The following is a 14,509-nucleotide window of genomic DNA, read 5'->3' as shown; positions in this document are numbered from 1 at the left end:
AACTTACCATTATGCCACCAACTACACGACACCAGGTGTCAGAATTAGAGTTTTAGCTTACCGTCACATTAAAGGTATATGACATGCAATCAGATTCTAGTTTACCCTCCTCTTTCCAAATAAAACCTAAACGTTCAGCTGCAGTTCTGATTTCTCCCTGCTTTATACTGTATTTTTGCAAATGTTCTTTCGTGCTGAAGGGCCCAACCCCTGGTGCTCAGGGGTTAATTGGAAAGCATTTGACCCCTCAGAGGCATTCAGGCAGATTTCTTGAAAGGAGAATGGCAATCACACGCTGTCAGCTTTGATTTCATTAAATGCAAAACTGACTATGTAAGGATTTACGTTACACAAAAGGTAGATTTCTACCCCCGAAGAGTAATTTTGGTTGCTAGTCAAACTTCTTCCCTGCTTCCCCCTGGGAAGAAAGTCTGTGGAGAAAAGCATTGCACAGATCACAAGAAAGGCAGGAGAGTTCCTGGAAGAACATTTCCCACTAGTGTGGGACGTGTCTGAACCGTTTGTTTAAAAAAAGCATGACCCAGAGGCTTGTAAGCAACATGTGGACAGAATGTAATTAATCAGGAGTGAAAACTAAGGTAGAATTCTTCTGCTCTCTCTCGTCTTCCACCTCAGAACAGCAATGGGAAGAGATCACTGCACTAGATGTCGTCGTGGTACTCCCCGTACTTTGCTGTGACAGGTTCCTCAAGATGAACTGCTGCACCACCCATTAAGGCAAATGCTGGGTACATTATGCCAGAGCAGTCCACCTCGCACTCATAAAGGCATTTCATACGGCCTGCGTCGTAGAACCCCACCTTGCCTTTGTCACAGTCGAGGCAGATGCCCAAGCACGATGGCAGGGGAAGGATTCTGCTCGCTGGATCCTTGGGGGCAGCAGGTGTTGTGGGGATAAAGAACTTCTTCATGCCTAAAGTGACCAGTGTGAAAGGCTGTGGTGAGTCAAAGAAGGCATCTTCACTCCCACTGTCATGACCACTGTCTTGCTCGTACCTAGAACAGAAAAACAACCATTTGCTTTTGTCAAATTCTGAAGGGGGATCAGTGATGTGAACTGGAGAAAACATTTTTGTAAGACAAGAAACACCACATGGTCACCTGCAAAACCTTGTGGGGTAAAAATATACCTAAGCCAGGAGGGAAGACGCATTTAGTAGGTGGAGAACACTCACTTGGGCCACTTCAGACAATAAATAACAGCTAAACGCTAACGAGGACAAGACCACAGAAGGCTTTACTAAGGAGCGGATGTATCTAAATGTACTCATGCTAGGTAATCATTAATGAACCTACAGGTAGAGCAAATTAGTTAACTTGAAAAGTAATTTAGCGACTATGACTAATGATTACAGACAAGGTATGTTTAACTTCATTTACATAATGTTAAATGACACGAGTAAATACATTTAACATGACTGTTGTCCTATGAGTTTTCCTCACCACTGCTGTATTACATTGTCTTTAAAATTCACAACACAAAAAGTAGTGGTTTAAGTTTTTGGTTTGGTGGTTTGGTTTTTTTTAAAGCGCTCTGCCTGGAGGTTTCCATGAACCCCTGTTTCCCAGCTGGTTACTGGGGAAAGTTTGTGGCCAGATTTGTTCAGTCTACATGCTTTTGCCCCCTACTTCTATCACCAGATGAAGACACACTGGAGAAGCACACATTCTTCTGTGCCGACAATCCCTAGCTAGGTTTGCATTTTTGGGATGTCTGGGGGGAGATTGGATTTGTGTCAGCCAAAGTTTTCCAGGTATTTGTGTGGATAAGGAAAAAGAAATCAGGAAATCAGGATCTAATTTCTCACTTTGCAAAAAGCCTCCGTCTGGCTTTAAGCAGCTCAAGACACAGGCGTTCTTACACTTTCAGTATGTTACACAGGAGGAAGCTGATACATTTTTTACATTCCTGAAAAAGTTAAGAGTCCTCAGGAGATAGCTTCCCAGCCTGCAGTTCCTAGACACATCCAGGCTTACTACAACCATACTTCAGAGCTGAAATCTTTTTATTGGTTTGTCCACTGTACTTTGGCTTGGGATCAGTAGCACTCCAGTACCATATGCAAGTGTATAGCCTGGGATAAGCCAGTGACTTGGAATCCACTGTGACGCAAGCTACAGCAAAGATACACAGATACACACAGTGAACATTGTACCTCTGAATGGCTGCCAAACCTAGTATGCTAAGGAAATTAAGGCAGAGTCTTACTATTGACAATTAAACATTGCTTCAATCTTGCAAGTGATGCTTTTTTTTTACCTTCTTGCTTTAACTGGCACATCTTGACATCTATAGGAACCTCCTTTCTTTCCCAAAAAGAATGAAAATAGGACTCTGGATAATTACAACACCTTTCTGCTAATAGCAGGGGATGAACAGGACAACCTGCTTACAGCATATCCTTCAAGCTACTTTCCACTAGTTAGGTTCACCTTGTGTACTAATTGCGACCAGACTCACTCTTAACTTATTTTTTAAAAAGCCATCTCCTTATATAAAACATGTATTGAGCAAGAGTCTGCAATTTACCTTGGGCTGGTCACATCATGGGTATTATGGAACAATTTCTGTATCTGGTTGCTAGAAACAACTCCCACTTTCACCAGGTATGAATAGGCTTCCACACGAAAAGCCCAGACGTGCTTCCCTTTGGCAATCCCGGTGTCGCCAATGATGTAATCCAGGGTTGTGTAGCATCCGACCTGCATGCGCTCAGATCCCAGCAGTAGAGGAAATCCAGCCCTGCTTTCCACAGAGGTTCTTCCTGGGTTCAGCAGGAGATGTTCGCTGTTGTACCCACATTTGTCATCAAAAAGAAAACTGAAAACTGAAAAACAGTATCCAAAAAAATTTCCTCTTAGTTAAGTATTTGGCCTTCTGTGCTTATAAACTACATTTTAAGTCATGCTGGCATCAGAATTTCTCACTTTTAAAGGCTAAGGGAACGTCATGCAAGCTAAAACGGTCTCAGCACGCCACCTACTTAACCTGTTTGTTAACAGTGCTTCTAAACATTTACGCAACCGGTAACAGTAGAGTAGAAGTCTGGGAACTACTGGAAACCACCTACAGCTCTTCACACCGACAGACACAGATTCAACACCTTGTGGACAGAAGAAAACCCAATACCTGGAGCTGGAGGCGTACGCAAAATAACTTCTCGGCTCCAAGGGCTACAGATGGACCCTTTATATCCTCGAACTCTAAAGGCATAGGAGCTGTCATCATCAAGATCAGATATTACTTTGCTCTTGCTGCAAACTTTGATCTCCTGCCACGTCGCACTCTCCTCTTCTCTATTAAGCTTACGATACTCAAGAACATAGATATCAGCTGAGTCTGTCTTCCCAGGGCATTCCCAGCTGATCAGAGCTTTGTTGTACATTCTGCTCTGCTCTTCATTGATTTCTGGTATTTCTAGACCTGGAATGCCAGAGATTCAGGAGAAAAAAACCCTCAAATTTAGATATCTGTTGTTTTAGAATTAACCATACAAGCCCTTTGTTGAGTGGCTATAGCACTTGGGGGGGGTGGGGGTGGGGGCAGAAATCTGACTCAATCCGTTAAAGAGTACAGATGAGGATGGTTCCATTCATGCACTTACATAAATCCCTTACTTTCTGTTTTTACTTCGAAAGTTGTATTGTTTATTTTTGCTGGCAGCTAAAAAAGCATCTAAAAGCCTATTCTTTTCTGTCATGTTAACAAAAAGCTTCTAGGAAGACCTAGTATTACTTAACTACAATGTTTTGGAAGCCAATGTAAACTGGTACTGAATGCAACGGCATCTTAGCTTCTTTTTCAAAGCTGAAGCTAGCATTGCTGCCAGGTAATGCCTTGTGGATCACAGAGACAGAAGGGACAATGCAAGTCACAAGACTGAGTTCTGCAGCTGCAGCCCTGCATAAGTTTTGCCTCTTTCCAGAGAAGCCCTTCAACTCGTAACTTGAGAAAGACCTGATGCTCTCGCAATTTACCATTGGAATGGAAGGACAAGTCACCAAGGATCTCTTCTTGCTTAGCTATGTCCACCACAAAGTCTTCAAAAGTAGTTTCAGCTGCTGGCCTGAAGCTCTTCAGAGATTCAGTAGCTTTTTGGATTCTGAAAGCACAGAAGCAAAGGGATGGCAGAACAGAGAAAAGGGAATTCACATGTGTGCATTCCTTAAACTAAAAATGCTAGGTTTTGCTTTATAAAAAGTGCTGTTTTCATGTACTTACTGATGTCTCCCAGAAATTTCTGTCTCTCTAGACAGAATTCAAATGCAAAATTTAAGGTCTTTTGTACATCAGTGTAAAGGTATCAGTGTAAAGATAATGAAGAGGTAATCGTTCAGCTGGTAGAGCATTTTAACAATTTGGGGCATTATGTTCAAAGAACAAAACAGATGTGAAGCGCTAATGGAGAACAGCTATTAAGATCAAAGACTTTAAAGCCAGAAGAGACCTGTTAGATTAACTTGCAAATACCCGATACAATCTCTGAGCAAAGGAATGTGTCAGTGAGCTGAATGGGCTACCCTTCCAGTGCAGTCCTACTGAACAAGGCCACGTGTTGTCACAGGACAGAGCCCCTCCTGACTGCTGTTTCTTAACGCACACTGTAATGTAGCAATTTCTACTGAACGGTACTGGGACCATCTCTGAGCCTTTGCAATACAAGGTACTGCATTCAGTACTTTGCTAGCAGGTGTCAAAAGAATATGACTGACCAGACATCCTGGAACAGTATCTGTACTTCAAACAGAAGATAATTAAGATACCTGTCATGAAGCTGTTTTGCTGTTTGAACAAAACAAGATGGATCAGTTTCTTTAAGCACCTCTTGAGCATATCCTACAAGGCCATTATTTTCCAGGAGCCCTTGATATTCCTCTGCTTGCGTTTGCAATTTTTCCAGCCTTAAATTCTTAGAAGTTTCAATTGCCCTAAGAGCTGCGGACTTCTTCTCTTCTAGGACATGAGATAATTTCTCAAAGCTCTGAGATGCTTCTTCTTTAGCTCGTTCACTGTTGCACTAGGAGGGAACAAAAGACATTTTAGACAGATTCCACAGCACTGTGGCTGTGTACAGAAACATACCTCAAGTTGTTCAAGGTATCACAGCAATCTAGTCATCCATTTGACAGACAAGACTAATGAGCTTTGTTATGCCCATCAGCACTGAAAATGTGATCAGCACTGCACCCAAGCTAGTAAGCGTTTACTGGATCAACACAGAGAACAAAGAGCAGGAAAGTATTCCTCTGATTATGTCTTGAGTTACGCATAGCATGTGTCTAAACAGCTCATGGAAAAGCACTGTAAAAACAGGTCAGTTTCTGAAGTCTTCATGCCCAAGAGCTAGGTGCTCCTCCACCTTCCCCAACCACACTGAGATGGGGGTCCAGCCCAGCTTCTCACATATGCCCTCAGAACTGTAGGGTCACCTCTAACTAGTGCCCTGGATAAAAGGAACTACAAAGCACAGAGACAATCTTTATCAAGATGCAGGCAGGGCCAGGAGCTCCTGCAATTTCTGCCATTGTGTTTTTCAGCTTGTACGTGAGCTCCCAGCTCTGACTCTTCTGCAGGGAGATTTGACTCTTCATTCTGACTTTATTGCAACATCCTCAAGGCGGCAAACAGCCAGTGTAAATTGTGAAGCACCGTTAATACACAAGAGCTGTAAGTCTAACCCACCTCTCTTTGATTAAGGTATCAAACAAGCTTTCTTTCAATTAAATTTACAGCAGCACCCAAAACTTAACTTCCCTCTGTATGTTGCCCATATTTCCAACACTGTCAGGATTAGGTCTTACCATTTGTGATTCAGGACTAACACAAACTGTTCAGAAATTGTTTTACTGGCTAACTGAAAAAAGCCAAAGGATTTGAAACACTTCAGTGAAAACAGTTTGAGTCTCTGCTGTGTCCCTGCAAGGGCTATCCCCAGCCAACACGGAAGACACTCTTACCTCTGTTTCTTTCAGCAGCAGATCCAGCTGTGTGATGTGAGCTTTCACCTGGCTCTCCTTACTGATGAGGTACTCAATATCTTTTGAAAGCTTCTCCTGTTAAAACAAAACAGCGAGCTAGCAGAAGAAGGGTATCCCACCCAAACCGACAACCAGCACAGGCAGGTCATCCAGCTAGCACTCGCTTTATCTAGTTGCGAGGACAACAGCCTGCCACCAGTTATGAGCAGCACCCCTGCGGAGAATTGCTCAGTGACCCGCAATGACTGCACAGGGACATCAGGCCACTGATGTGGGCAGGACTGGGGGCACAGCCTCTAAGGACAAGAGGTAACAGCCTCTAAGGACAAGAGGTAACAGCCTCAGCTGGCTCAGTCTTCCCCAGCCACAAGTGCCACCTTCTCTTAGGCTAGGAACATGAGGCTTCAGGACGTTACTAAAACTTACAGAAAAGCCACGTTAGTTATTAACTCATTTGTAGTAAGATTTGCTAGAAGAATGAGTGGTTCAAAGCATGAACTTATGAGTGTCTCTGCATTTCCTGACTTGCAAGAGTTAACAGCTGTACAGGAAAAGCCTTGCAAACAGGCAAGGAGGCCAAAGAGCACAAGGCAGGCTGGTCTGGTCTTCCCCCCCCCCCGCCCCCCCTTTTTTTTTTCTTGTGAGCAAGAGAGGAAGAAAAGGAAGAAGAGGAGGTAGAAGCAATCATTCTTTAACAACAAAGCAATGTTTGCAAGTCTTCCCTGTTGTACTGCGAATTAACAGCTATGCAACTTCAGAAACATACAAGGTCCCAACAGATACTTCCAATGCAAATTTTTCAGGAGTGCTTCTGAAGCCACAAGGACACTTACCTTAAAAAAGCTAGATTGTAAAGTATAAACTGCTTAAACCTTTTGCATTGGTCAGTACTGCTATACTTTAGTTGGCTAAAACAAGGTGGAAGGACTTTTAAGAGGTTATGTTTCAAGCCTCATAGAAAATACAGTTTCTCAGAAGTGCGCTATGTCACACTAATATAGATATTAACAGATGTTGCACAACAGCATGCCTCATGACTGGTTCAGTGTCCTCTAAACACACATCCTGGCTTCCTGCCACAGGGAGTTTGCCCTTACACCAGAAGCTCAGTACTTTTCCCCTTCTTAAGGCCAGGTCCAACAATATTTGCTTTTACCTTAAGGGTTTTGTAGGCAGTTCTCATGGTTGTTACTCTATGGTTTGCATGACATCCACCCAGTTTACAAAGATGACAAACAGGCCTTCTGCAGATTTCACAGTACATGTTTACCCTCTCCATTTCATGTTCTGGACACATCACAATCTGAAAAAAAAAGAGAGCAGAGAGAATGCAGGTGTACTTCCAAAAACTGAGGTGGCCAACAAACCATCAAAACACTAAATCACCCCACAGCAGCATCTGATTTCATCAGTGGATTCTTTATATTCAGTTTATCTTCCACCTTTTATATTTGTCTATGCCAGTGAAAGCCAGCAGATGAACACACACAGTTTCACGAGGTTCACAGTGAGTAAACCTGTAGCGACGTCTGTGTACACATCATGTAGCCTCCATACTGCAATCAACCATTTTGCTAATCCCTGAAGTTGTTTGCGTGCCTCAAGCTCCCTACACTCCTGTTCAGAGCTGTGAATGCAATATATAACACAGCCACGCTGTCAAATTTAACTGTGTCCATGCCAGCATCTCTTGAAACAACTACGAACTGTCTTAAAGCAGGAGTTGACATAATACTGTAATGATTTAAATTTAAGCTAGACTCTGATCAGCCACATAGCCATTGCTCTTGGAGCAACAGATGAAATGCAGCCACACCCCCAGTCACAGTCATTTTAAAGATAAAAGGCTCCAGTGTTTCATTTTTTCTGTCTGACTCCAATTACAAGTTGTTCATGCTGAGCGTTAATTCCAGTAGCAGCTTAAACAGCATTGCGAAAAAGCTGGTGTTTGCTAAAAGTAATCTTTCAAAAATTGAACACGTTGAAGTAACTGCTCGAAGAGGCAAAAAAAGTGCTGCTCAACTCCAAGCTCAAGCAACAGATAAAACCGTCTAAAAGGGGGTGGGTGGGTGTGGGTGGGTGTGCTTGTGCACATGTGTGCGTGTGTGTTTTAAAAAAAAAGAAATGCTTTGCCTCATTCCAGAGCACTGAAAGACATTTGGGGCATCTACTCCATGTTACCAAAGAGAAGCTCTTGAGAAAGCTTTTCAGTGTCATGTCAAGGAGGAGAACACGACATCAGTGCCAACAGTCAAGCTTTAAAAGCATCATCTTTTAACACACGCACACACATACAAGAAAGGACAGGAAAGGGCTCAAAAATAGAAGTGAGTAGCATAAATATGGACACACTAAGCTAAAATTGCAAACCATCTCTGAAACCAACTCTCAAGCCCCAAATGTTATCTTAGTCTATGGTGAAAAGCCCGAAGACACCAGTCTCGCTAGCACCTTGGTACATAAGACTGTCATTCAGCAGAATATGCAATAAGCTATCCCATTGTCATTGACTGCTGGATTCGGGGGGAGGTGCGAGGAGGGAAGGAAACTTTCAGGAGAATCATCTGTGCAGGCAGACATGTTCAAAACTGCAGTCATGCTGTCAGCAAGAACAAAAGCTTATGGTTCACTCAATGAATAACAGCAATAGTCAAAAAAGGAACAACGGTCCCAAAAAGCAACTACCATTGCACAGATATGTCTGAAGCTATATACAAATGCTGCAACCCAAATTCTGTAAGATACGGGATACTTACCTTGGGTCCGAAGTTGGTGGTTGGTCCTACATGTTTATGTTGGGCTTTCACAGTTCCCCAAGGATGGTGTATTTTGAAACATTCGTTGCAATAGCTTGCCCTGCAGTCCATGCAGCTCTTTGTGGACTCTTGAGGTGGAGGTTTGCAGAAATCGCACATAATAGCAACGGCTGCCCTGGCTGCCTGTCTGTATCTTTCCACAATGGTTTCCAAAGTAAAGTTGCGAAATAAGCCATTGATGCCACGTTCTCCGAGATCAGTATCCCGCTGGCAACCCGGACAAGGAAACAGACTCGATCTAGGAGTCAGTGAATTACGTTTTCTGCCTGTGTAGACACCAAATCCTGATTTAGGAGGAGTGTAAACAGAAGAGGTTTAGATTTTAAAGGGAGAAGCACAGGAATTTATGAACCAATTTCAAACTATCGTAGCACATCATCCAAACCAGTACAATACCAATTCATATGCACTCTGCCAAGCCAAAGAGAATACATTTGCCATGACAAGGTAGTGTAATGTCTGAGTTCAGGGGGCATTACAAACTACTACTCTAAAACTTAATTCTATGGTAAGGTTAATTTAGCTATTCCAATCCTATCTTCTTCGTCTAGTTTTGCATGCACTCAAGCCGCAGCCTTTCAAAAGACTAAACACAAAACCTTCCGGAAACCAGTTGGTTTTAGGCTAACTGGCTGCGCACATAGAGAGCAACAGCTTCGTAACACGCTGAAGTGTAAGATGTCTATTCCCAGAGTGAGACTGGTTATTCCCAGACAAATATAGCCAACTTGGAGCTCCCTGAAGTTTGCTTTGGCCGAGTCAAACTTATCTGGCTTACCCCAAGAGGCATCATAAAAATATAAAGAGGAAAACAAGAGAACTAGATATCACCAGTACGAAATCTCAGCCAAATCATTCAGTCCAAATACGTAGAGGCTGACTTGGCCCTTGCTGAACGGCCTTGATAAAGGAGGGCTGCTAAGTAAGCCCCGCACACCAAAGGGGATGCTGAGACGGTTATGTCTGAGAGATTCCTCTACCTTGAACTGGGGAACCACAGATCTGCATGGTTACACAAGGGTACAGCTTATCTCTTTTCATTTCAAAAGGGGACAGTAGAGAAGCTGCACTCCTACGAAACAGCTATGCACAAATTTCCCCTCTTCTCCAAAATAAAGTGATCCAAGGCTCAAGTAAAGTCGCAAGCCTAGGGATTCTTTGGAGCCTCTTCCAGGGGATGGCTCACACAGACCCAAAAACTATTTCCAGGGTAACATTCTTGAGGCTATCAAACAGAGAGTGCATCCCCATGTCTCACTCATGAACCCACAGGGCACAACTATCAAAATTAGTCCTTTATGTATTACTGAAGCAGGTTAAGCCAGTGTTTAGGCTTAACATGTATCCTCTCAGCCTCCCCTTACAAAGAAATAAAAAACCATTCTCTCGAGCTGGAGCATGGTTTTAAGATCCCCTTGAGATGACTGCATGTTGGTATAACTAATTTGTAAATAGAGGTATGACTTCAAGCTGAATTCTTAGTGTTGAAATTGGTTCTTCTTCAGAAAGTGAAATTTGGTCCCATCTGTATTTAGTGAGGATCTTCCCATCAGAAATGTTGATGCTTCATTTCTTTTTGAAGTGTCCTTTGATGCTATCCAAAAGACACTTGCCTTGTGTCACTCTTCTGTGGGTGCTTCACCCAACAATCCAAAACCTCCCTACCTCTCACGCCCTTTCCAGTCTCTTTAAAAAACCAAACCAACACTCCTGTAAGAAACTAGTTCCTTTAAAAATCTTCAAAATGTACCCCATGGTAGTTATGCATCACTATCAGCTAAGAAGCCACAACCAGAGCATGAATAAATGTCAGTCTCAAACTCGGCTGGTCTTATGCTTTTCTGTAGGTTCTGAGCAGAACAGCTAGACTGCATTAACAGAACAGTATGGGTGACATCTAGTAGCATCTAAATGTCAGGTTCCCAAGGGAGCTCTGCCTCCTCTGTGCACAGCGTGGACGGTGCCACAGCACTGCCTGCGCACCCCATCATGCTAGATCACTATTTCTACTGCCCGACAGAGAGCAAGCTGGAGGGCAGCTTTCCACGGAAGATTAAGGATTACCTCCTTACTTACACTGCTGAAAGCAGCATGGGGGGCCTGGTCCCCACGCACAGCCTGTCTGATACTGCCACACTTGGCAAGCCACAGTTCTCACAAGGAGGTCAGGTCACCCACGGTGCGCCCACCACTCCTTAGGCACCCAACCTGGTGCCCTGATGTCCACGTTGTAAAACCACGTAGTGGACAGCTGCAGCGGAAACCGGTGACCGCTTCAGTCCATGCATACAATGCCGTGACAGAACATCATGCTTACTGAGGAAAAAAGGGACTAGACTTGGATTTGGGAGATGGCAGTCACCAGTGGGCTCTCTTCATTCAAACTTCACATAACGCTGCAGGTAGAGAGAGCTGAGAAAGCAGCTGAAATGTATGCAGAGCTAAACAGTGATTGTGGGGCTGTGCACCCCATATCCAGAAAACAGGACTGTAATGAAGACAACTAGTTATTTCGTTTGGGGATTCCCTCAAATGATGCAAGCCTCAACCTGCCAAGCTACAGCAAACACAGCATTTGCTTATCAAACTGATCCTGAAAGAGTACCAGTACTAACAACTCAAGAGTTGTTTAAAAGAAGTGGGTGAAATAAAATATTTGAGCTTTGAAAACTGGGAAGGGGATGATGAACGTTAGTAACATACAAAATACAAGACACAGCTTTAGGGTTTGTCTTGTGGGCGACTCTTCCAGATCACTGCGGACTGCGGTTTTAAAGTGGACAGTTACGTCAGAAGGAAGCCTAAAAGCCAAGATGAGGTTTCTTTCAAGAAGTACTTTCGATGTATCTGTGTAAAAGAACAACTCATCTGTGGATTACACAACAGCTGTAAGAATCTTTCTAGTGTGACATCACAAAGAGCATGAGGAGTGCTCCTTAAAGCTTCCAGAGCAGACCACACTGGAAGAGGCGGTTAGCGCAGTCTTCTTACAGTCATCTGTCTCCCAATTCTGCAACCGTGCAATAACCATCATCTATGGAAAATGATTTATTGTAAGCGTAATGAATTGGGTAGGACAAAACCATCATTTGCAAAGTCTGCAGAGGCTCAGAAGGAAGTCGAACTACTCAATTTAGGCTGGCCGAAACCTGAGAGAACCACCTCAACAGTACCACTGACAGGCAATAAAACTGCTGAAATCTACACCTCAACATCGACGCTATTGAACATGATGCTACTGCGTCTCAATGTAACTGAAATACAGGAATAAACAAATACAATGGTTACAAAGATTTACAGGACGCCACAAAGACTGATCTATTATATATGAAATAGAGTGCACTGTCCTTAAAAATATTCCCATTGTTCTTGCCACAGAATGAACAAGACTCGCACTATCCCTAAGTCATCTCTTTAACTGCATCAGGAGTACCGGGAAGACATTTTACCAATGCAGACGCAATTCGGCTCAAGTCAGTCGAACACATAAAATAAGGAAAACACGCAAAAATTCCGATACGTACCTGATCTACTAATCCTGTCCATGCTAGAAGAAGAGCTTTGAATTCGAGGGCTACTCTGATTAGAGGATTCAGAGCCTCCATCAGCGAAAGAGTCTTCAAAAGCAGAGAGTATTTCTTTCACACATTTGTGACAGACATTGTGCTGGCAAGGAAGGATCAGTGGATGGGTAAATAATTCCTTGCATGCTGGGCAGATGAGCTCTCTTTCGATACCCTTAATGGTAACCTTCATGACAGAAAGAGGGAAAACCAAGTGTAAGTGCAGAAAACGTGAGCCAGCAAGACTTACTGCACAGCTGTATGTCTGTATGTCACAAAAGCCCAGCTCTCTAGAATAATCGTTCTATTCTAGAATCGCACATTCTAGCTGGTTTGAGGCATTCCGCTGGTTAACGCTGCAAACAAATCTCAATTAACATTTATGAAAGCACTGACAACATTCCTTTCAACTGAAATGAACACCGCCACTAGGCAAACTCGGTTCATCTTTAGGTCATGTCTGCCTTGCAGGGGAGGAAAGGAGAGGAGGGGAGTAGTCTTAATTCCACTCAAGGACCTAGTGAAACGAAAGCAACCATACTTCTTAACAATAGGAATCCATATGTTTAACTCAGCTCGCTCGCTCGCTTTTCAAGAAGGGGGGGTGGGGGAGGGAGAAAAAAGAAATTAAGTGTCAGACTGGTTAAACAACAGGCTTTCCCGCCGTGTAATCCACATTTAAGCACTGGAACTGCCTTGACTTCGTTAGGCTAATAGTTCCAGTCCGGAACATTATCTGTTTGTTTATTTATTTCCTGCACACAGAGCCGCCCGTGGATCTGTGCAGCTCTTCAGTAATTTAATGACCCCACAGCCATCTGGCACTGCGCTCCGCTCCTGCTCTGACAGTATTGGTTTCGGCTATGTTCACTGAGGGAAGTGTTATATGGATTTTTCAAACATCATCAAGAGGAAAAGACTACTTTTTCAGAAGCATAATATATCACCTACTACTGTTGGGGTCTTTCCCATGCTGTTCTACTGGGTTTATAAAATACCTTACGAGCAGCAACTCTTTTGCGCAGCAACGTGTCTGTAAGATCCTGCCCCAAAAAATCATCAGAAATTGAGACATATTTGGGGCATCATGAGTCATAAAATGTATACAGTCGAGGTTGGGAGCAAATCTGGGGAGTGAGTGAGACTATTTTTACCTATTACCTCGCATTTGGCACAGCTGGATGGATCATATGGCAGCTTATGCAGTCACCATGCACATTACCTTTTAAAAACTTGACAGCTACGATGTGGTTACCCTTAAAAAGCATTCCTCTCCTTTTCCTCTTCCCCCTCCCTCTGCATCTGTGCTCCTGAAACAGCTACCTGGATCTGCCAGAAGGACGGAGAAATTCAGTAAAGGTCTTGTTTGCAGGGAAAATTCCATGTCCAAACCCCAGTATCCCTTCATGCAAATGGCAAACAGACAAGAACAAGATAGTACTCCTCTTTGATCTTCTACAAATGTACCCCTTTGATTCGTATCTAAAGACAGAATAACAGAATATTGTGCTCTAGGTACAGGGCTCTTCTCTTTTTCAGGATAGGTCTTTTTTAGTTTTTCTGCACCTAGACAACAAGTTTCTGAGGAACTTACTTGGGCACCTTCCACCGTTTGAGATTGTCTTGCACATTTTGCTTCCTGTCATTTTGAGTTCCTCCTGTTCCTATTCCGGTCATTGCACTGTGTTTTGGCAGCTGTTTTCTGACAATCTCCTTTGCCTCAGGAGCAGCAGAGGTATGCCGGTCTTTAAAAAAAAAATAAAAAAATCTTCCCTGCACATTAGACTTCACGTAGGGTAGACCTCAAACAAATGCTTCTCCCATATTTTTCCCTGTCTTTCTGTGTACTTTAAAAGCATTTGTTTGGATACAGACTCAAATAAGTGGGAGCGCTGAGCATTGCATTTGCAGTGAGCTCAGTAAATGGTTTAGATCAAAGTAATCTTCTCAAAAATATGTGCACCTTTGCTCTGGAACAATTTTTGAGTTTTATGCTATTGATCCTGGGAGAAGCACCTGAAAATCCAATGGCTAACGACATGTATGAGTGTTCATCTTGTATTGCGGCAGCCATCACGATGACAGTCTCGGGAACCTACCTGAGCTGGTGTGGTAGGACCCAATTTCTGT

At 43.3% G+C, this 14,509-nt stretch overlaps 1 protein-coding gene across 1 annotated transcript; it reads right to left on the bottom strand.

The window, feature by feature from the left end:
* Positions 1 to 662: 662 nt before the first annotated feature.
* LOC132320902 (E3 ubiquitin-protein ligase TRIM36-like) lies at positions 663 to 12,563 on the bottom strand (the record flags this gene model as incomplete). The annotated part of the gene is made up of 9 exons (XM_059834537.1): positions 663 to 1,017; positions 2,552 to 2,849; positions 3,152 to 3,445; positions 4,000 to 4,124; positions 4,786 to 5,039; positions 5,980 to 6,075; positions 7,157 to 7,303; positions 8,757 to 9,078; positions 12,337 to 12,563. Coding segments are annotated over 9 exons (2,118 nt in total), but the record flags the coding sequence as incomplete, so codon positions are not given.
* Positions 12,564 to 14,509: the final 1,946 nt, after the last annotated feature.

Source organism: Gavia stellata, unplaced genomic scaffold (genome assembly GCF_030936135.1).
Source record: "Gavia stellata isolate bGavSte3 unplaced genomic scaffold, bGavSte3.hap2 HAP2_SCAFFOLD_34, whole genome shotgun sequence".
NCBI classification, from domain to species: domain Eukaryota; kingdom Metazoa; phylum Chordata; class Aves; order Gaviiformes; family Gaviidae; genus Gavia; species Gavia stellata.
The sequence above is the reverse complement of the archived record's forward strand: the minus strand, read 5'-3'. Positions and strand labels throughout refer to the sequence as shown.